Below are 21480 nucleotides of genomic sequence, written 5' to 3' on the forward strand. Positions count from 1 at the left end.
GAGGTAACGTGTCAGGATGCGGGCATGACGGCTGCTGAGAACAGAGAAGATGGAGATGATAAGGTAAATACTTTGTGTCTGTGAGCCAGTTACTGTGTAAGGATGGATGGATTCCTATGGGCATAGAATGCTGCGGTTCTAAGAGACCAGATGTGAAAAATATGACCATAACTTTGCTGTAGTAGTACGGACAACTTATCTTTTTTGACAGATTCACAACAACAACAACAACAGGCGAAATAGAATAGATCATGAACATGGGAATAAGGAAGTAAGATTTAGGTTGGTACACGTTGTTTCTAACAGATTAGAAGGTTATAGATGCCTATTTGAGGAAAACTATCCCGTATATCAAACCAAACTCGGTATGTATGTATGAATGCTTGGGGTTTAATGTCGCGAAAATGGTTGGATTTTGAGAAGAGATGCTATCAGTACCTGCTAAATTTGTAACCATTGATATTAATACATTTATCATGACTGGACAGAAATTCAATCTTCTAAAAAAACAAAAAGCAATCAGACAAAAAGTTGCATTGCTGATAAATGTTTTAATAATACGTGTATAACTAGATGAACAGACATTTTGCTTGCCACATTGATTAGAATATCATTTTATCGATAATAGACCTATTCAGTTTGGTAATTGAGTCATTGAATTTGGTAAGGCTAGCCAACAACTAATTCAACAATGTTAAATGTAATACTTCCCTTTTTTATATTTCTGACATTCATTTGGGCGGTAGACATTGAACTGGTGATACATGCTTTTCTGAACGAAAACTTTTTGGTTGATAAAGCCTACTTCTTTCGCTGTAATCAACCTGGTACTTTCTCTAATGTATAACCTGCATCCCTTCAGCCAGGGATTCTCGTAAATATCCACATTTTAGTACACTTTGGAGTCGTTTTCCAAGAAGACTTGCCCCTTCTAAGTGAAACATAAATTTTGAAGTGTAAAATATACCAAACCAAACTTTATACACTAGTGGATGCTGAAGGGAAATAACTGTGGGAAATTTTGTTCAGTATACGTGCTGTGACAACACGTCTCTTAGAGCCATTATTGCTGTTGTCTTTGTTCAATAATATTATTCTGCATATTTTACTAAAACACACAGAATTAGCTATTGGTGGAAAGATATAAAAGTTGAAATTTTAGAACGAGGCTCCGGAGGCATCCCATTTCTAAAATTTCAACTCTTCTGCATCTACCTGGCTAAAATGAACAACTAGATAAAGAGTCATTATTTCTAATCTGTTTTGCCTGCTTTAAACTTTTACATATTTATTTAGGAATGAAAGCTGAGCAAATGAAGCACAATCAAATAACATCTTCCCCTCCATGCTATACATTCACTTGTCAGCAAATGTGCCAGCCTCTGAAAATGACCAACTTTCCATCGGAACCGGGGGTGAATAATGTATGCAACAAATCAATTTTAATTATGTGTTTCCCCAATTTCTTATTAGTTTTTGCATAATCACTTAATGAATTTAATTGACAAGTGGGATGAACATCTGTGACAACCCCCCTACTTCAAAATGATGTTGCCCTAGGCCAAGTATTGCAATGTGAGCCGCAACCAGAGGTGATTGTCTTTGATTTCCTCCTGGACGTTGAGTGTTGCATGTAGTTACGAGAAAAATCCTAAGTATAATAGAATTAAACTTTTCGGAGACCCCCAACGACTTTATTTTCACACTAAATTTTCCCTAGATACAATATATGTGCTGTGTTAGTTTGTAACCTGTATTTTAAAAACTAGTAACTGGGAACTAGTTCTATTTAAAAAAACTCATTAAAGTTTGACCCTTGGCCTATCTTGTTGACCGCTGAGCCATGTGATGTCATGCCAGTGAGATCTGCCGAGATTATATGTATTGAAAGCCCTGATGTTGCCCTAGGCCGAGTATTACCCCCAACGACTTTATTTTCACACTAAATTTTCCCTGGATACAATATATGTGCTGTGTTAGTCTGTAACCTGTATTTTAAAAACTAGTAACTGGGAACTAGTTCTATTTAAAAAAACTCATTAAAGTTTGACCCTTTGCCTATCTTGTTGACCGCTGAGCCCTGGCCGTGTGATGTCATGCCAGTGAGATCTGCCAAGATTATATGTATTGAAAGCCCTGCAAAGTATTGCTGAGTCCATGTGTTCTTTCCAAAATCCATCATATGACTTTATCTGTAATTACTCCTACTACCCCACCTTTTGGTTAGCACCCTGAAAGTCATATAAGTAAGACAGTTTAACAACGACAAGTTTGAAAGATACCGCAGCTGTAATAAATCCTGGAAAAGCATGTAAAGCATATATAGTGTCCGGCGATACAATAATGGATTTTCGGACACATACATACATGACGCAAACACTCTACTGTCTGGTTTATCCGACATAAATTGGACTTCTATTGAATGATGGTGGTACCTGTGGAGAATTTGGCACGGTTTCACAGTCTATAGACAATAAATTCTTATAGCAAAGTCAAGTAAAACTGGCTACGATTGGGCCAGAGGATTGTGGTGGCTCACCAGTGAAAATAACAATCGAGCTAATCTTCTATGTTTAAAAAAAGTATAACCGGCAGAAATAAATAAGGTTTGAATTATATTTGATAGAAACAGCGATTGGTAACACATAGAAATGCCAGTTTAAACTTTGTCTGAGTCCTGTTACAGGCATCAAGGTACGCCATCAAGCTAAGGCATCAAGGTAGTGTCACAACCAGCTGTTTCAAACAAGTAACTAAACAACATTCCAGAAGTGAAAATCCAGCCTTTTTTTCCTCTTCATGTGATATTCTCGGAGGATATAATACTCATGCTTTGGCCATTTTATTAGTTTGCATGGCTGAATTAGCAAGTTGTATACGACTACAATAGAGCCCTCTGTAATCAATGGGTGTTTTTCAGGAGATCTAGTCCATATTTTATAAATCCGAGGCATTGTAGGCCATGCATGTAAATGTATCTTTACAGTATCCTGCATTGTGTTACTGCTGTTGCAAGCTGTACTTCAGCATGGAATAATCTCGAAATTAGTTGTAAAAGTATAGTGATTGTCTCCTTTGGTCTGTGTTGTACACATAAAGAAGCCCGCATTTACCTGCAGCGAATGTACTGCTGTGATGTCACAAGGTCAAGGGTGGCTTGATCAGAGTGAAATAGATTTTCTGATGTGTGATCACCAAATTCTACAATTTTTCTGCTGTTTTTTTACGTTATAATCGATCGGAATGGGTTCAGGAGACATCAGACTGCCTATATGCAGTTTGGAACACCGCAGGGGTTCTACCTCAAGCATTAATCAAATTTGTACTGCGCAGAGTCAAAAACACAGTTGATGCTAAGCCTGCCCTGGAGATTATGAAAATAAATATAAGCCTGCTTCGTGGTTAAGTCTGAGTTTTGACGTACTGACTTTCCAGGCCAGTATGCTCAGGGTCACGCGCACTCAAAATGATTGGAGTCAGCTAAACGTTGACCGATAAGGTGAATGTCAGAATGTTTTAGTAAGGAAGGAGATCATCTAGCTCACTGAATTAGCCAACAACAAGGCTTCAAGGAAGAGTATTAATAATTTAAATAATAATAATATAATTTTATAATAATACATGTACTTTTAAAGTACACATCACATAAAAAATGATCACATTGAAAATTTTTAAATTGTGTATTATTATTATTAGTATTTTTTTAACATCTATTTGTAGATGAGGTCATCAAAGGAAGATCAGGAAAATGTAATTCTGTATTGAGACAACGCTGTACACTTTATTACAAGGGACTAGACGTGTGGTGCTATGGCACCTGACGAGTGTGGTGACGGAAAGGTGTCTGATTCACCTGTGGACATCATCAATTTCGTACATGAAGTACATTGCTTCTCAGCTCTTGTGGAACCAATTGAGACAGTGTGGACCGGAATCACAAATATCCGTAGGTAAGTACAGCAGTTTTCAAGGACTTTCCGTTCTGCATTTCCATTTGTGCTGTGAACTCAGAATTGTTCAGCATGTAGATCAACTGCTCTTCAATTTGCTCTGTCCTTCTCAGGTTCTGGGATATATCTCAAATTTTTTCTTGCTTGCAGTTTTAATTTTTTGAGGATACATGGATACAAAGGTGATAATTCATCTCAACTCATATTTGTTGATTTCTGTATTTACCATGGTAACCACATTCCTCTGCTGTGTACTGCGTGTAAGTAGGTATGAACTTCATGTCCGGGCTTCAACTTCAGATGTTTTCCATGCACAGTTTTAATTCTCGATGGCCACATTTATTTATTTATTTATTTTATTGGTGTTTTACGCTGTACTAAAGAATATTTCACTTATACAACGGCTGCCAGCATTACGGTGGGAAGTGCGAGAGAACTGCAATTGCGTTCCATGTTGGTATACAGTTTTAATTTTTGGTAAATACCGTATTTCTGCAACCTTTTCACAAGCAGCGGGCAGTGGGCAGTAAAGCTTACGAAGAAGCCTGGGTTGAATTCATGGCAAGCAGATGGGGAGATTAGGAGTAATTCTGTTCCCGTAAGACACACATCGCGCACTGCAGGAGGTGTGTCATGTGTAAACCCCTATTTGCTGAGAAACCTCGTACGACAACACGGTCATAGCCATGTTTGGAAGTAGATGACAAATATCACTCTTTATTTACAAGAAATATCAAGTCGAAAACTATTACAGACAACATTTGGTTAGAAGTGTTCATTTCTTCTAACAGTAATCATATTCTCGTGGTGGCATCTGTGTACAGGAGTATTAGAAGGCTGTCAAGCATTGGCAGCAAGACAATTTTTGTGTTGATCGCTCCAAAATTCACAGGAACATATATCTCAAGTTCTAGACATTTCTTCCTTATTTCACACAGCGTGTGTATACAGTTGACTGTGGCATATGACTGGTCAGCCAGTCGAATAAATATATGTAGACTATGATTCACCTAACCAAACAGTGACTGAGAAGTCGAGAGGTATAGACAACAGACTAAAACAAACCACCAGTCTTGCTTACGATGTAATTCATTTCCGTTTTTAAACAAATATAAATAAATTATTGAACACCAACACTGTAACAGTTAGAGATGTTAGACGATGTTGTACCATCTATAGCTGTAGTCAAATGTGAGATTGTTGTCACATTACATGTTATGCTGAACTGATAATTCATGACTGTGTGTATTAACTGAGGCTAAGAATTTAAATGAAACTTGCCAGCACTGCAGGCCTGAACTCAAGGGTGTCAAGCATTCAGTCCTTGTAGTCTTGTAATCCTCAACAACAGAGTGGTGTGGTGATGGGTGATCTTCAGCAGAGTATGGGGATTAAGACAACTTTGTTAATCAAAGGCAGGATTAAACATTCTTTAATCTTTAATCTATATATGAGTAGTTCTGACGCTTGCATTCTTAAAGCTCACTCTTTATGATTGGACTTGTTCTTCTTTTCTTAAAAAAAATGGTTACAAGTTGCATGTAGAACGAAAAGTTTCAAAACTGATAATGGAAAACAATGTTTGTCCGTTTCTGAAATATTGATAATTGACTATTAAATTTGTGAGCACGAGCCTCCACTTACCGAAAAGTTTTTCATGTTTGGTCTCAAAAGAAAATTCATTTTCACCCAGTTTGTTTGCATTAGATTAGAACATACTTGTACATGTCGTACCAGTGTAGGCTCTGATGACAATAGGCTATCATTCTTTGCGCGAAAATTTGGAAGTGTTAATCTACAACTCACCGAGTGAATTCAAATGTAAGAGCAGAGTGGTATTGATATGCAAATCACAACATAATTTGTAGGACACGTCAATCACAGTAACCACCTGTTGTTTTGCCCGTGTTAAATAGATTAAGTGTGGCCAACATCATTATAATATGCCAACCAGTTCAGGACTTCATCATGATTTTACTGAAATGGTTTAGTACCAAGGTCAAACTCAAAGTCGTAATCATCACTGGGTCCATGGCGATATTTAAATTTTTGAACTCCTCATCTAATCTAAATTTGGCGTGAGATTTCACAGTTAATCATTTTTCCTAGAGGCAAGTCAATGAAAATAAGTTCATATGATTGGTCAGTGTTGAATTCTGTAAGCTGTCAGTTACCTGTAAGATAATTTGGCACACATGACTGACTACCAGAAAATGTGATGAGGAGTGGCCGTTACCTTTTCACCAATACATTGTTTAAAATTGTTGTAATATGAGTGAGTGAGTGCTTGAGGTTTAACGTTGTACATAATAACTTTTCAGTCATGTGAAGATGAAGGAGTCCTTAGAGGCATGTTATGTGGCTCCTTGTAGCAGGACGGATTTCCACAGCTCTTTTATCTTGTGCAGTATATATTACAATATACTGTTAAGGGTCAACCAGACGTTGCACTATCCCCTTCATGCTGAACGCCAAGCGAGGAAGTTACAACTTCCTCTTTTAAGGTCTTAGGTGTGACTCGACCCAGGATCAACCCTGGATCTACTGCCTCCTGAAGCGGATTGCAATATAAAGCTGTTAATGGACATCAGATTTCACACATGTGAACACAATGTTCAACCCGTGCACCTTCAGTTTTGTGAAATCTTCCCAGTATACTGCTGGCTGCTGCCATATGAGTGAAATATTCTTGAGTACTGCATAAAAACCATGAGTACATTTGATATATATCTGTAAAAAATATGCTCTTTACTTTCGATGCTCACACATGACCATGAAACAGATAGCCATTTGAGACCTGCCGCACCATTGGTCATCTTCTTGATCACAGCCAATGAAAACATAGGTTTTTGGTATGGCTGTTGATTCCACACATTCAAGATTTAGGAGTGAGAGTAGGCTTCTGTTGTTGCAATGATTTTCAAGCAAGAAAGAAAGTCAGTTAGTACATTTCAGGAGGGATTAGTGAGCTTACTGTTAGGAAATTTGACTTAGATTTCACGGATTTGGAATCCCTGATTCAGGTAGGGCAACATCGTGCGATGGTCGTTATCATACTCGACTACTGATTGATTTACGGCACATCATGGCGAGAAAATTTGAGAGTTTCACGAATTTGTGTATTTAATTGAAAAGCTGTGCTTTCATACCGCTTTGCATGACACCAGTTAGAGTTAGGAGCCTATCTCACAAGTCTGCAGCCCCACGAGCCTTGTCCATACCCACACCACCCGTCACGCGGTATGCTGCTAAGTGATCAGTGGTATGAAAACAAGTTGCTCCCCCTAATCGCAGCATGGCCTTCTATGTTCGTGTAGGTCGGGGCAGTTTTATTGAGTTGTGACGTCTTGCAGTAAGTTGAGCTGGTCCCTTTCTAGGTTAAACCTATGTTCTTGTCAATGCATCCCAACAAAACCGCATCAAAATTTCATTGAATTTTTTTCATACGCAGTCACCAAAAATTGGTGCTATGCATGTGATATTTTTTGTAGGCATGAATTACTGCAGAGTCATATTGTCTTCTTATATTATTCATTCTTATCAGCGCATGCTGGCAAAAACCATTTGATCTTTTTGTCCTCATTTGTGGGTATGCACCATATTCAGATGATTACCAATGGTCAGTTTATTGTTAAGGCACATGTAAATGATTGCTAAACTGAAAAATTAACTGGAGGTCTGTGTCTATTTTAGATGGAGGTCTCCCTATGTAACCCTTGGTGTATGGCTGCTTTGTAATATTGGAGGAGTGCTGCTGACTAAAGGTATGGGGCGTTTGTGGAAACTTTGTCCGTTGTCCTAGTGATGTCAGTTTTTTGACTATCAGGTGTTTTGTGGAGTGGTTATTTCTTTTGAGTTCATTGTGCATAAGAGTGAAAAAGTGACATTATCAGTGTCAGCAAAATTGATTGTACAAATTTTCATTGGTCGAACAGCTCTACACACAGCAGAGACAGTATTTATATTATTGTTCATGGAAATTATATTGTTGTCTGTTTTGACACCACTCACTCTCTTACTGTATATATGTTGTCTTGTATCTCGGTATGTTCATATGGTTTGATAATGATGTAAGAACCTACATCGAAACGTCAATCTCTGTCAATCTATACCATCCCAATTCCTAAATGCCTCTGAAAGAAGCTATATTGTTGTATGCTGAAGACCTGAGCAGGGAAGTGATTGGGCCTTGCACACCCCTGCACCCTACATTTACGTGTAAGTCATTCGTAAATACAACCATCTGCCAGCAACCTGGGGAAGGTCGTGGGTTTCCCCTGGGCTATGCCCGGTTTCCTCCCACCATAATGCTGGCCACCGTTGTATAAGTGAAATATTCTTGAGTACAGCGTAAAACACCAATCCAATAAATAAATAAATAAATACAACCACCACAGTTAAAACCTGATCTCCTTGAATGAATTTGGTAAATTTTGCATTCTTAAGGGGTTACAGAATCATTTATTGTTGGGTTTGCTTAGGGCTTTGCCTGGCTTAAGCTGAATTTTAGGTATGACGGATTTAAACAAGCCTTATCAAGGCTGCAGGGTTCATAACCCAGAAAATCCTACCTCAACTTTCAGCCAATCAGCACTGAATCTGTCCCTTTAAAGTCCTCACCTTCCTGACACTGTCACAGTAACAACAATTTGTTACAGCTTAATACGATGGTACAAGCATTTTCATTGGTCAGTCTTGATTATATTGATAAGTCACCTCTTAGTCGCTGTATTAGATTTGCGATCTTTTTCAGCAGTGGTGGTGGGTCAAAATCTAAGGACCTCAGCATGAGGCGAATACTGCATATACATGTACAGTGACATGTAGAACTGAGTGACATAAAAAGTCAAAGTAGCGATGGCAACACAAAAACTCCCAAAATTTCAAAGGGTGTCTGATGAAATTGTAATTTGCATATGCTCTTAATGGTTATTTGACATGTTGGTTGATATTTAAAAGTTTCCCCTCCTACTCCCCTTAATACACATGACAGCCACACTTACCGGTAATGACAGCCACACTTACCAGTAATGACAGCCACACTTAGCGGTAATGACAGCCACACTTACATAGGAGACAACACAGGATTTATTCAGCATCATAGCAATCTGCTAAACTAACACAGACATTTTGGAGGGTATGCTGTCACGAGTCATGTATAAGAAGAACATTATCATACGGCCATTACTCATTCCTTCATTAGTTTGTACCCATTGCTGTATCAAAACGATCAAAACTATCCAGCTGTGTTGGACATCAAAGTTGGTTCTTTCAGCCCTGTCTTACTTGTTGAACACCCTGTTTTTGTCTGATTATTGGGCTGACCACACTACTAATGTCATCATAGCGTTGCTAATTTTCACATACATTTATTGTCCTTGAATCTGTTTCTTTGCCTTTTGTGCATCTGCAACTTGTTGCAAATTAAAACCCATTAAAGGTAGAAATGATAGGTGTTTTGATCATATTCACTGTTGTTTTCATTGCTTACTTTTTTGTCAGTGAACAGAAATGAATACAAGAATGGCTCCTAAAGCTTCCTAGGCTTATAAGTAGAGGTCACACTGTTTAAAAATTTCCACACCTTGGAAAAACCTTGAAATTTAGACTACAGAACCAACAGACATTCTCGTGGGGGAACTTTAAGCGTTAACAAGTTGAGACTATTTTTTCCAAGTGGCCTGGGAAAATGTGAATTTCTGGCCTGAAAAGCCTTGAAGAAACCTGGAAATTTGAAATCCTTGAAGTTTGAAGCATCAGTTGATAGATCTTTGGTAGCTTACTCCTGTATCCATCACTCACAGAAATATATCACATGACCTTTACAAGTAATAGCTAATAAAAAATACAAACGCTAATGGTGCATATTTTTTGTACAAAACGTAACATACTGTTGTGCTTTATTTCAGGTACTGTGTTTGTCTTGGTGGCCTTCATGATTTTCCTCCTCTCCGGGATCAGTTTGTTTCACGTCCACACAAGAATTCTTGACAAGATTTTACCGAACACAGGTACAGACATGGAGGAGGACCAGAGCTCAGGAGTGTACACTGCAACAGAAAATATGCAGTCCATCAAAGAGTTCAGAGTAAGGTACGATCTCATGAAAATTGTCATTATCTGGTGACAAAATATAGCTAACATTTTATCCCATTTTAGATGTTGGATAATCAATATAATTTGAAACTTCCGTAGATTCACCACAATCATGCCAATGGTGGACAGACCTTAATATGAAATGATATGCAATTCTCCGTTAAAGTGCAACCATTCAATCTGTCACAGATGTAATATATAATTCCTGTATTTTATATACTCTTATATGACTTGCTGTTAATCAGTGCGGTCATCATCGTCATATGACTGAAAAATCGTAAAATACCATGTTAAACCCCACGCACTCACTCACTCAATGCAGTCGTGTTCTTTATGTACCCCAGATTAGGGGGGATTAACCCTCTGATTAACCCACAGCGATTACCTGCTGTGAATACACAGGTCTCTTGTAAATGTTCATTGCATCATATCTGCTACCCTTTGTCTATAAACCTCTGCCCATATATGCAGTGTGGGCCTTGTATATATGTTGACAAAAATAACAGCCTCATCACCCCGTTGGGGAACCATTGAGAGAGGGGTTTACAGGCAAATTTTTGTGCAGAACTGTCCAAAGAAAACACTGATTTTTGCTTTTATCTGGGACTAATAACACTTATGAAGATCTGTATATCTGTCAGAGCTTTCATGGAGCCATATAATTTTAAAAATGGTACATAAGTAGGTTGATCTATTCTCATTCTGACTGGGAGCAGGGCATTTCTTTAGTTGATAAGACATCTTAGTCATTATTTTGGTTTTGAGTCTTGGTTTTTGAGTGTTGAAATGTTTTTATTTCACGTTCATTTTTCAACATAATACTTTGAAATTTTTCACACGTAGCTGAATGCTGAAAGTAGAACCCCAGGACCGACCCAAGTCTAGATAGATAGTTTGATGTCCCCTGAACTGATTCTGATAATTTGAAATGTAAAAAAAAAAAATGGAAGAAAACTACAGAATTTGGGGATATTTTAAGGATGCGAAGCCATGCCAAATCTCCAAGAGTATCACCATCATTCTGTGGATGTCCAATTGTTTCAGACAAACTACATGTGGAAGGTGCTGCCTCTGTGTCATCTGCATGTATGATAGCCATTATGTGCTCGAAAATCTAAATGAAACTAGTCAACATATATTTTTTTAAATGAAGTTTACAGACTAACATAGCATAAATATTGTTATAAGATCTGGGGAAAATTTAGCGTGAAAATAAAGTCGTTGAGGACTTAAAATGGTCCCACAAATATTAGTTAAAGGTTTTTAAAATTTCCCATGCATTTGAAATTTTGAGATGAACATTAAAAGGCTCTAGGAATTTTTTTATTTCAATTTAAACAAAAAAATATGCACCTGGACAATAAAATTCAGAAAATATTAACAATTGGTACAAAAAAAATGTTTTTTTTCTTTTTATTTTCACAAGTACGAAAGTTAGATTAACTTTGAAACTATTTTTGAAGTCAGCAATCATCAGAATTCTTGTATACATATGAATATGTGATTAATATTTTGGGTTACACAAGGCGAGAGTTTGCTTAAAGCACACATAAAGTGCATTGGCTTTATTTCTTAACATGCAGTTTAGAACATGTAATAACATAACAGTACAACAAAAATTTTCAGCATTCGTTTCAGGGGGTAAAAATGTCTTCAAAGTATAGTTTTCTTAAGGTTTCAGCAGTCATCCCGGAAATTATGTACCTTGCAGTGGTGACATCAATGTTGATTCCTGTTTAAACGAACTCATTGGGGGACCGGAGTGAATAGGGATGGGGAATCAAAGCGAGTGAAGAGGGGTTGAGAGTAATAGAGTAATGGAAAACATGCAGTGTCTGTGTATGTCAGTTTGCCTGCACTGTATATTCTTGTATATAGGGCTAGCAGCCAGCCGACAGCACATCAGGTGCAGTGTATATAAGTGAACAGAGACCAACGTAAATTTACACAACATGGAAGACGTATCATTCAATATAAAACGGTATCAGTTTGAACAAAAAATCTACGACCATTTAATGAAGGGGTTTGGAGAAAATTGGATAGCTTAATTTTCCTTGTCCATTCCTATTGAAATGTCACATCACGTGGAAATCTGAAGAAGCTGAGGTTAAACCATCCCACTCTTTTTGGAAGATCTGAAAAAGGTGTAACAAACAAACAATGGAAATATCTATGAATGAATGCATTGTTGGCTAAGATAATCTCAGCGAAAGACAAAATGGCATCGACTGATCAATTAAATAAGCTTCGTCGGGCTCGTTACTATAGCGACCACAGTTCACAGGCGCTCGTGCACTTTGGGAAGTATTTAATTTCACACTACACAGGAAGTGTTAAGTTTTTCCAAATTCCTGTACTATTGACCGGTGTTACCATAGATCTAGTTACATTTACAATTCTTTATTTTCCATCTCTCTTTCAGCCTAATACAAATGTATGTGATACTGGAAGACTTGAATCAAAAGTTGATCCGTTTCTACACTTTGCTGAAGTGGGATGATATGAAACAGTCATTGAGGTGAGAATTATTTTTTTATTTGATGCATTTCATTGGGGTTGAACAGTGGACTTTAGAACACATCCATTGGAGATGTTGGTCAGACTCGTGGGTGAAGGAAGCTAACCCAGAAAATAATAGCCGTTGCCTTTTTGTTTGTGGTGATGTTGAGCAATCTACAATTCCTTACCGTGGTTTGTCTACAAGAACAGCAAATCTGACACAAAGTAAGAAATTAGGACAGATTGATGCAAAGTCATCAATTTTTGATGACGATGGAAAGATGCAAGGAATGTTCTAGATGTATGAATGAAATCAGAATCAAAATCATAAAAACCATTAACTCACTTCCTAATATACATTGAACTGCTTGCTCCATGCATCGCTAAATTGCGGGGTTGTTCAACTAAAGCTGAAAGTGTCACAGCCCCGAATTAGTGTTTGTTTAGCCTGCAGAAGCAAGAGGTCAACTCCCCACCCTGCATGTTTGCTTAAAGTAGTGAATGTCAGGCTTCACATTCTGGATCACCTCCGTGATTTAGACAGAGTGATTAAAACCAATCTGTACCAGTACTAGTATATTGGAATACATTTTATTTACATATTTGATTGTTGTTTTACCTCGTACTTAAGAATATTTCACTTATACGACGGAGGCCACCATTATGGTGGGAGGAAACCTACATTTTATGAGTCATATGACAGAAAAATTGATAAGTACAAGGTTAAACCCCAAGCATACATGTACAAACATATTATTGGCACTGTCAGTCTGCATGTGACAAGTGTAATCAAAGGATATCTTCTTTTTTTTTCTTCAGATTTCATGTTGGGATCAGCTTGACTATGCTTTGTCTTTGTGTCCTGCCGTCGCGCTGGAATTTTCTACTTTTTACCAACTGGTTTTTACTGGGGGATGAGAAAGTCCACAAATGTGAGTTTCTTATTCAGTTACCGATTTTAGTCTTCTTAAGCAATCAGGAGACAAAGTTTCAGTGTAGGTGTTTGAACTGTGTTCCTCAGTTTCTCAGCAAGTAATGGTACTACAACATATCAACAAAGGAGAAAAATGTGATAGCTGTATTTCAAAAAAAAAAAAAAAAGAAGAAAGGCATAAATGGCTAATGTGTTAAGCAAAGATTGGTTGGTTAATTTGTTTTCCCTTCCCTGTTTTCAGATTTGAGGAAAAATGGTGTTGACAAACTCCAGGCATTTATACAAGAGAAATGTGGTTTGGATTTGTTAACTCAGAGTGCATGTGTCAAAGAAGTAAAGGAAAAGAACAGGACCTTCACAGAGAAGGTATATCAAAGGAACATTAACCATTTATTATGAGTTATTAGAATTCAGATTTTCAGAAATAGGTCTTTTCTTTATTGATTAGAGTTATTAAAGCCTTTCATATTATGGTGTGACATCTGTTCATCCCTTTGCCTGTCTGTAAATAACTTGATGTTAAAACTACATCTGCAGAACAGCTTTACTTCATCAGAAACCAGAAATATATCCCAGTGGTAAAGGCTTTTAAAAGTTATGCCCAGTCTTGCAATGTGGATTTTTTTGCACTCTCCACTTGCTGAACTTCACTTGCCTCAAGCTGACAGTTCCTGCTAACCCATCACATCCGTATCCCATGCCATGCATTATCTGTATATTCTATTAACGACCATTAATACAATACTATTTTTCCTGATTGATTTATTTATTTATTTGATGGGTGTTTTAATTCCCTCTTAAATCAATACAATGTAAATGTACAAAAAGTCATGGTACTGTATGGCCTGGGTTTACTGCATATTTTCAAGGAGTGTATTTTATAATCGTGCATGTTTTCTGTGTACAGGAGCCATCTGAATGTGAAGAGAAGCCAGGTGTGGAGGGTCAGTCAGATGTAAGCAACCAACTTGTCATGTTCCTCATTAATAAAAGTTGTTCATGGTTGATTGCTGCTGTAGTATGTGACATGACAGTAGGAGTTCCAGCAATTGGACAAAGGTCCTGCCAGGAGCTGTTGTTTATGCCCATGTTTGTTTGTGTTCTGTCAACAATTTTACCAAAAAAGTTGAACATTGATTTGGATTAAAGTTTGTTTACAGCTTGACATTGAGCCAAGCACGAGTGCATGCCATTTTGGTGGTGGTCTGCATTCGGAAAATTTTGTAAGCAGTCATTCAACACAAACCATGCAGTTGGGGGAAAGTCTTGCTGTAGTGAGGGAATTTGTACATTAAGCTGTGTCGGAGGCATCAGTTCTCGCAGAGCCTTCTTATTGCATAATTTCTGGCCAGTCGCGAAATACCTTGTCATGAATAAGATATATTACATGTGTACATGTATCAAGATGTTTTCCTTATTGTAAACTGTGACAATCGAATATATACCCAGTACATGACATCTGATTAAGGAATGTGAGACTGCTGTGTTTTAAATTGTAGGGAGAGTATGATGTTGGCAGTTCAGAGTCAGGCAATGACTCTGACTCTAAGACAGAATTTGTACCAAGTAAACCAGGGATGGTATCACGACTCTTAGAGTTCAAGCGACGGAAACAACAAATGATGACAGGTAGGCATGACTGACACATGGTATAGCAGGCATACCAGTTGCTAGAAGGCGTGATATTTATTTCTTAAAAGGGACTTTGGGATGTGTTCTATCATATAAAAGTACAAAACTTTCTCACCTTTCTTCTTCGGGCATTGAAATGTATTTGAACTGAATTTTCCTAAGGTCAGCATGGTCAGTCTCATATAGAAGAGCCTGGGAGCAGTAAGCTTGTCTTGCTTTCCATTTAAGCTCATCATTGAAGTCAGTTTTGAAATTTACGACCATTGGCAGAAAATATGCATAAAACAGAGGGGTAATTAGGAAATAAAATTTCTCTTCATTGTATTTTGGCCTAACTTTCTTTATTTCCCATAGAGCCATAATCTTTGTTCAAGAGATCCTTTTCATGTGTCCAACATTGATTCCAGTTGGATGAATCTAAAAGTTTGTTTCTCTTTCAGGGCAGTGTCATGGGTGTAAAGCTTCCTTTGCTTCAATATTGAAAAGACGAGTAAGTAATTGGTTTTGAGATTCGAGGATTGGAGGATTGTTAAAAAAGAAAAAAGAAAAATTTACTCAGCCTTACATCTGTGCATGCATTTTTGAAATGTGTATTCACCATGTCAACACAAAACAAGGGAGGAATGCTTACTCGGTTACTTTACAAATGCTGAGGGGGGGAGGGGAGGGGGGGGGGGGACAAAATTTGTCACTTATTTCTGGGCTATATTTCTACAAGACATTTACAATGTGTATCAATTCTGCTGATTGTCGACTGTAGGTTTGGCAATAATGTATCTAATCTTAGCTGTATTGAGGGACCTCTGGGTTTTGGCTAGCCCAGCTTCATGCTGCTTTCTTGTTCCTGATCTAAGATGGCTGCTGAAGGCAATCTTAACTTTCATTTACCAGTTTGTGACTTCCATGTACCTGTATCCTTGTTGACATATAGCGATGACCTTCAGGCAACAACCTAACATGTGGATACTCAGCGTGTTCTATTTTGCCCTTACTTTAAAGGGGGCTGTATGTATGAGGATTATTGACACCTCATATTTGCTTGTCCTATCACTGAGTCACCATGTAACGAATTTATCCAGAAAAAACCCATTGATTCAGTGCAGAAGACTGATGTGTAGGTGAATCGCTTCAGTGATGTGACCATCGTTGGACCCTAACCAAGGGAGATAACCTACTCAGGAGACATCTTCTGCAGGATTCGAGAATATATCTGTACCCCCACATGACCGTTGTTGTCCAATGAAAAGCAGAGTATTTCGTCTGATGCGAGACAATAGAACATACATGTAAAGTATATGTGTTGCAGTCCAAGTTGAGAGCCTTTTATGCAGAGTATTACTTTGCTTCATGTGACTGTTTTTTTTTCTGCTCCAGTATTGTTGTATGCAGTGTGGAAACCACTTCTGTGCACGATGCTGCTTTCAGAAAGTGCCACGTTCAGTATTTGGTGCAACAGGTAAGAATGGACGTCTTATTCGCTAATTTCTGACATTGTTGAATTTGTGATTATCTACATTGTAGGCCACTTGTGTTTGGCTGATACATGAGTGTACATGTGTATGGGTGCTAAAATCCATCAGTAACTTACCAGAGGTCAGGAATTTTCCCCAGCATTCCTCCAATCACAAAATTCTTTGAGCATGGTGTAAATAAATAAATGAATAGGTGCACTGGATTTCTGATGAGTTTTCAAGAACTTTGGGGGGCCTCCGTGGCTCAGTTGGTTAGCGCGCTAGCACAGCGTAATGACCCAGGAGTCTCTCACCAATGCGGTCGATGTGAGTTCAAGTCCAGCTCATGCTGGCTTCCTCTCTGGCCGTATGTGGGAAGGTGTGTCAGCAACCTGCGGATGGTCGTGGGTTTCCCCCGGGCTGTGCCCGGTTTCTGCCCACCATAATGCTGGCCGCCGTCGTATAAGTGAAATATTCTTGAGTACAGCGTAAAACACCAATCAAAAAAAAAAAAAATCAAGAACTTTGGTTGCCTTTTGGCAAAAAATCCATATTTCTCTATTCAATCAAATTTCTGCATTTACCAAGAATAGCTCAAATGTATTTTCTTTCAGTAAATATAAGACTAGTAAATGCACTATTTATAGTGTTAAAATGATTCTAAAGTTTGAAAAAATTATGATGTCAGCAAATTTTAGGAACTTTATCACCGATTTCCAAAGGTAATTTTTTTTAGGATATTCTAAAATAATAGCCAAATTCAATCGGATTTGTGCTGATCAATTTGGGCCAGATATGTTTGGTATAATCTGTAAATTGTAAACTGTAAACTCTCAATATATTAGGGCTCTTTCAAAATTTGGTACATTTAATACAGTGCCAAATACAATGTTACAATTTACCCAGAAGCCTAGACCAACACTTCATTATTCTGGAATGCTCTTGTCAGTAATCTGAAGAAAATTACCAGTTGGTGTAGCACTTAAATTTAGACAGGAGTTACCATCTTAATACTGTCAGTTTACAGTTGTTGGCATGGTTGTTTTCCAGCTCCTGCAGCAAAGACAGAGACAGTACCTGTCTGTGGTTCCTGTTACACTCTTCTTGCAAATAAGGAAGGAAAGGTTTGCTGAGTTAGCTGCAGGGAGAAGATAAAGACAGGACATCTGTGATGTGAATAAGAGTTTTAATGTTATTTATGCCGGGTGGTGTCATTGTGTGATGTGATATCATTACTCGGAATAGTAGGCCTACAATATGGAAAAGTACATACTGAGAAGATGTATGGTTGGATGTTGTGAAGTGTAAAAATATAGAAATTCCTCATGCTCTGTCCCCCACTTTTTTCCTCTCTTTTCACAAAGTACCATTCAGAAAAGAAAAAAAAAAACAACAAAAAACACATGGGATAGTGAGCTGAGGATGCTAGAGCACAGCATGAGCTTTTCACTTGCACATGAAAAGCTAGAAACTGAAATACAGTTGGGCCTGTGAGGAAAGTATGTTTTCCTCTGATGGAAATTTGGTGTGGGTATGTTATTTTCTGTATCATGCTGTTTTAGAAAGAAGTGTAGTATTCTGTACAAAGGACTTTTTAACTTCCTTAAAAGAATAATTTTTATGATTGGACGTTTTTATAGGCTTTTTTGTTAATTGTCAGAGCAAGAAATGTCAAACTGGAGGTGTGTGTATTTTTGAAGATTTTAATGTCTTTATCATTTAAAGGTTTCGAGGCCCATTGAGTGCATAATCCATAATCACTGATATGGAGTTCCCATGTATATGGTAATTCATGTACAACGGACTGAAATATCATATACTGAGTTTTACAAGTATCTTCATAGATACTAGTTTATCATAAGAGTAAACGTAAGTTCTTATTCGTGGATCTTCAATTTTAAAGGCTATGTCATTTCAATCTCTTAATATTTTCCATGTCATTAGATGTTTTACTTCTTCCTTCAGAGTTTTTGACCATTTCTGTTTGCCCAGTGTAATTCTTAATAATTTTTGAAAATAAAACTCTCATATTAAGTGTAGGTTGGTTGTTGGGAGGCTATTTTATTGCTGTTGAGGTTTGACATTCCTTTGTTGTTTAAGTTTATCTAATCAGGCCCTTTGTTAGTAACCAGGATTTTCTGTCTTTCATAGACGTATGCTGTCACCTATACCTGCATTTATTGATTGTTATTTAACGCCACATTGAAGATTTTTTCACAAATGGGATAGCGGTCAGTTTTACATACAACTGGCTAGATAGACAGTCGTGGACTACATATTAGCCCTTAGATTGCAATGAATTTGCTACTTTGTATTGGTTATTGAAAGCTGTATATATCAAGTTCCCACGATCCCGCGATCAGAAGTATTTGTTTCACAATGCATATGGTCTCAAAACTTAATTAAATTTGTAGATTGGAAGAGGTATTTTTGTCTAGTAGGCTATACTATACTAGAACGCTCATGGAAAATTTCGCTCTTGGACGATTTAGCTCTTGGACGATTTCGCTCCTGGACAATATGACCGGGACCCTTAATTTCCTTAACAGACATTAATTTTCATAAAAAAAATAATGATCTTAAAATCATTAAATTTTTTTAAATACTTAGAAAATACTTTAAAAAGTCTTTGTATGTATTGGGATGGCTCGGGAGTGGAAATTGTGCTCGTACATAATATCCAACTTGATCCTCTCATGACGGTCATGTCTTCACGCCAAACATTCGACTTTCTAAAGCAGTCGAATGTTGCCGGCTATGCGGAGTCCGAAATAACCTGGTGGCGGTGTTTTACATATGTGAAATACTCTGTCATGGCTGGTTTACCGAAACGGCGAAGTTGTGGAACTTTGACGTTGCTACAGAGGTGTTAGTCAGAAAAAGAAGATGACGGGTGTTGTGTCCGCAATCGAAGGAAATGATTTCAAGGTCGAACCTACAAGCTTGTGCAGTCACGTGATCGTACATGTTGCTGGTAGTATAAAAACTGCTAAAAAACTGTGCTCTTCTGTTTTGACTGGAGTGGTCTATTAGAAACAGCAAGATCAAGTCGTGAGGTTGAAGCACAGCTCCTTGTGGATTCAGAAATTAGATCTTCCACTAATTTTGCATGGTTCACTTTTTGACGTGAGGAGATACAATATCCGGTATTCCACGTAGATCTGTCATTTAACTGGAAAGAGGATTCACCCGTTTTCTTACAGATCCCTGCATGATGAGGTCTAGATAGGTGTGATTTAAACCCGTGGCCCCTTTGTGGACGTTTCATACGAATCTAGTTTCCAGATTTGTTTTGCATTTTGCTTTTCATCTATGTACCATTTAACCTTGCCTTGTTTCTTCGTATAACGTGCTCAAGTCAGACGATGAGTTAGATGTATTCATGTGCGATGGTTTAATCACATCTAATGGCAATGTGAGTTTGCGGTTAATCATCAATTCTGATACTGATTTCTGAGTATGTACGTGAGGCATCGCACGGTATTTCAGCAGAAGAATTTGTGCAAAGGTTTTCTTGGAGATTAGATTTCAGTCAGTCATGTCAAAACTCTGTTACATCTTTCAACAGCTCAGTTGCGTGGAGTATTTTATAGAGAGGTGTCAGACGGTTTTGGATTCTATGTCTGGATGGAAGCATTTCAAGTTCATTCAAGTGAACTGGCCGCTGTTATCCGAAATAACAGGTGATCCCCAGTAATCAACGGAATCTTCATCTGAAGTAACTCGGTGGGTGGTTGTATCAGCTTACAGTCAGACGGAATGGTGATCATGTCCAACTAATAAGAATCGTTGATATCCAAAGATGTCCATGGCAATCTCTTTCTGGTCTTTGAATGGGTTTTACTGATTTGCCTCTCTGTACACATTACTTACAGCTATTTTTCCACAAAATATTCAACGTTAATGATAATGGAAGGCCAAAAGACGGCTGCGTGACAACTCTTTACTCAGAAAAGTAAGCCTACTTCTTAAAAGTTATGCAGGGGCTTCCGTGGCCGAGGGGTTAGCACGCCAGCACGGCGCAATGACCCGGTGGCCTCCCATCAGCAAGGTCGCTGGGAGTCCGTCCACCTCATGACGGTTTCCTCTCCTTCCGTACTTGGCAAGCTGTGGATGATCGTGGGTTTCCCCTGGGCTCTGCTCGGTTTCCTCCCACCATAATGCAGGTCACGGTCGTGTAAGTGAAATATTCTTGAATACGTCGTAAAACACCAATCAAATAAATAAATAGTTTTGCAGTATCTCACTGAGAATTGACACCTGGGCACCTAAATCAGTGACTAGGTTGAGGTCTCGGATATTAATGTTCACACAGAAGTCAACTGGTATTTATGTTCATGTGCATAGTTTAGGCGTCGATCTATTATGACATGATGTGTACACTTCGTAGACGGGGTGTATTTGAGTATCTGTCTAATTCACACCTCGGTCTAAAGCACACCTCGATCCTGTATACCATCTGTACCTCAAGCACATCTCAGCCATATGTTTATACGTTAGATTCACCTCTGAAACTTTGAAAAGTTTTTCAATACGAGAAAATATATACTTCAGATACACCTCAACAACTTTGAAAAAAAAAATCAACACTAAGAATATATACAGGATGTGTACATCAGGTGCACCTGAGAGTTTTTAATAATTAAGTGATTATGTGCCTCAGCCACTTTTAAAGTTTTATAATAAGAGATCAGATTCAGACCATTTTCTTCAAACAAAATGTTGACTACAAAATTACAAATATTTTTGTGCCAAAAAAAAAAAAGCGTTTACTAATAAGCCTTTGTCGCACTCTATACTGACTTGCTACTCAGTATGAAAATAATGATAAATCACAGAGAACGAATACATATACCCCTGATTATTACAAGATAGTGTGCATATTCCTGGGGGAAAACAGCCCAGCTATTGGACAAAA

The 21480-nt window shown here is 37.9% G+C and overlaps 1 protein-coding gene across 1 annotated transcript; it reads left to right on the plus strand.

Moving 5' to 3' along the window:
• Positions 1-3: 3 nt before the first annotated feature.
• On the plus strand, positions 4-18601 carry LOC135469232 (protrudin-like). Its single transcript, XM_064747824.1, has 12 exons — positions 4-63; positions 3721-3950; positions 7644-7714; positions 9860-10043; positions 12469-12564; positions 13365-13477; positions 13721-13845; positions 14387-14434; positions 14979-15108; positions 15552-15601; positions 16486-16567; positions 17613-18601. The coding sequence occupies exons 2-12, from the start codon at positions 3811-3813 to the stop codon at positions 17693-17695; spliced, it is 1122 nt and encodes a 373-aa protein (XP_064603894.1). The 5' UTR covers positions 4-63; positions 3721-3810; the 3' UTR covers positions 17696-18601.
• Positions 18602-21480: the final 2879 nt, after the last annotated feature.

Source organism: Liolophura sinensis, chromosome 6 (assembly GCF_032854445.1).
Source record: "Liolophura sinensis isolate JHLJ2023 chromosome 6, CUHK_Ljap_v2, whole genome shotgun sequence".
Lineage (NCBI taxonomy): Eukaryota > Metazoa > Mollusca > Polyplacophora > Chitonida > Chitonidae > Liolophura > Liolophura sinensis.

Bases quoted from the DNA above. Each gene is read 5' to 3' on its own strand.
- LOC135469232 (XM_064747824.1), top strand. From the start codon at position 3,811: ATGGCACCTGACGAGTGTGGTGACGGAAAGGTGTCTGATTCACCTGTG. The intron at 10,044-12,468 runs GTACGATCTCAT...TCTCTCTTTCAG, and splicing joins ATCAAAGAGTTCAGAGTAAG to CCTAATACAAATGTATGTGA. The intron at 15,602-16,485 runs GTAAGTAATTGG...TTTCTGCTCCAG, and splicing joins CTTCAATATTGAAAAGACGA to TATTGTTGTATGCAGTGTGG.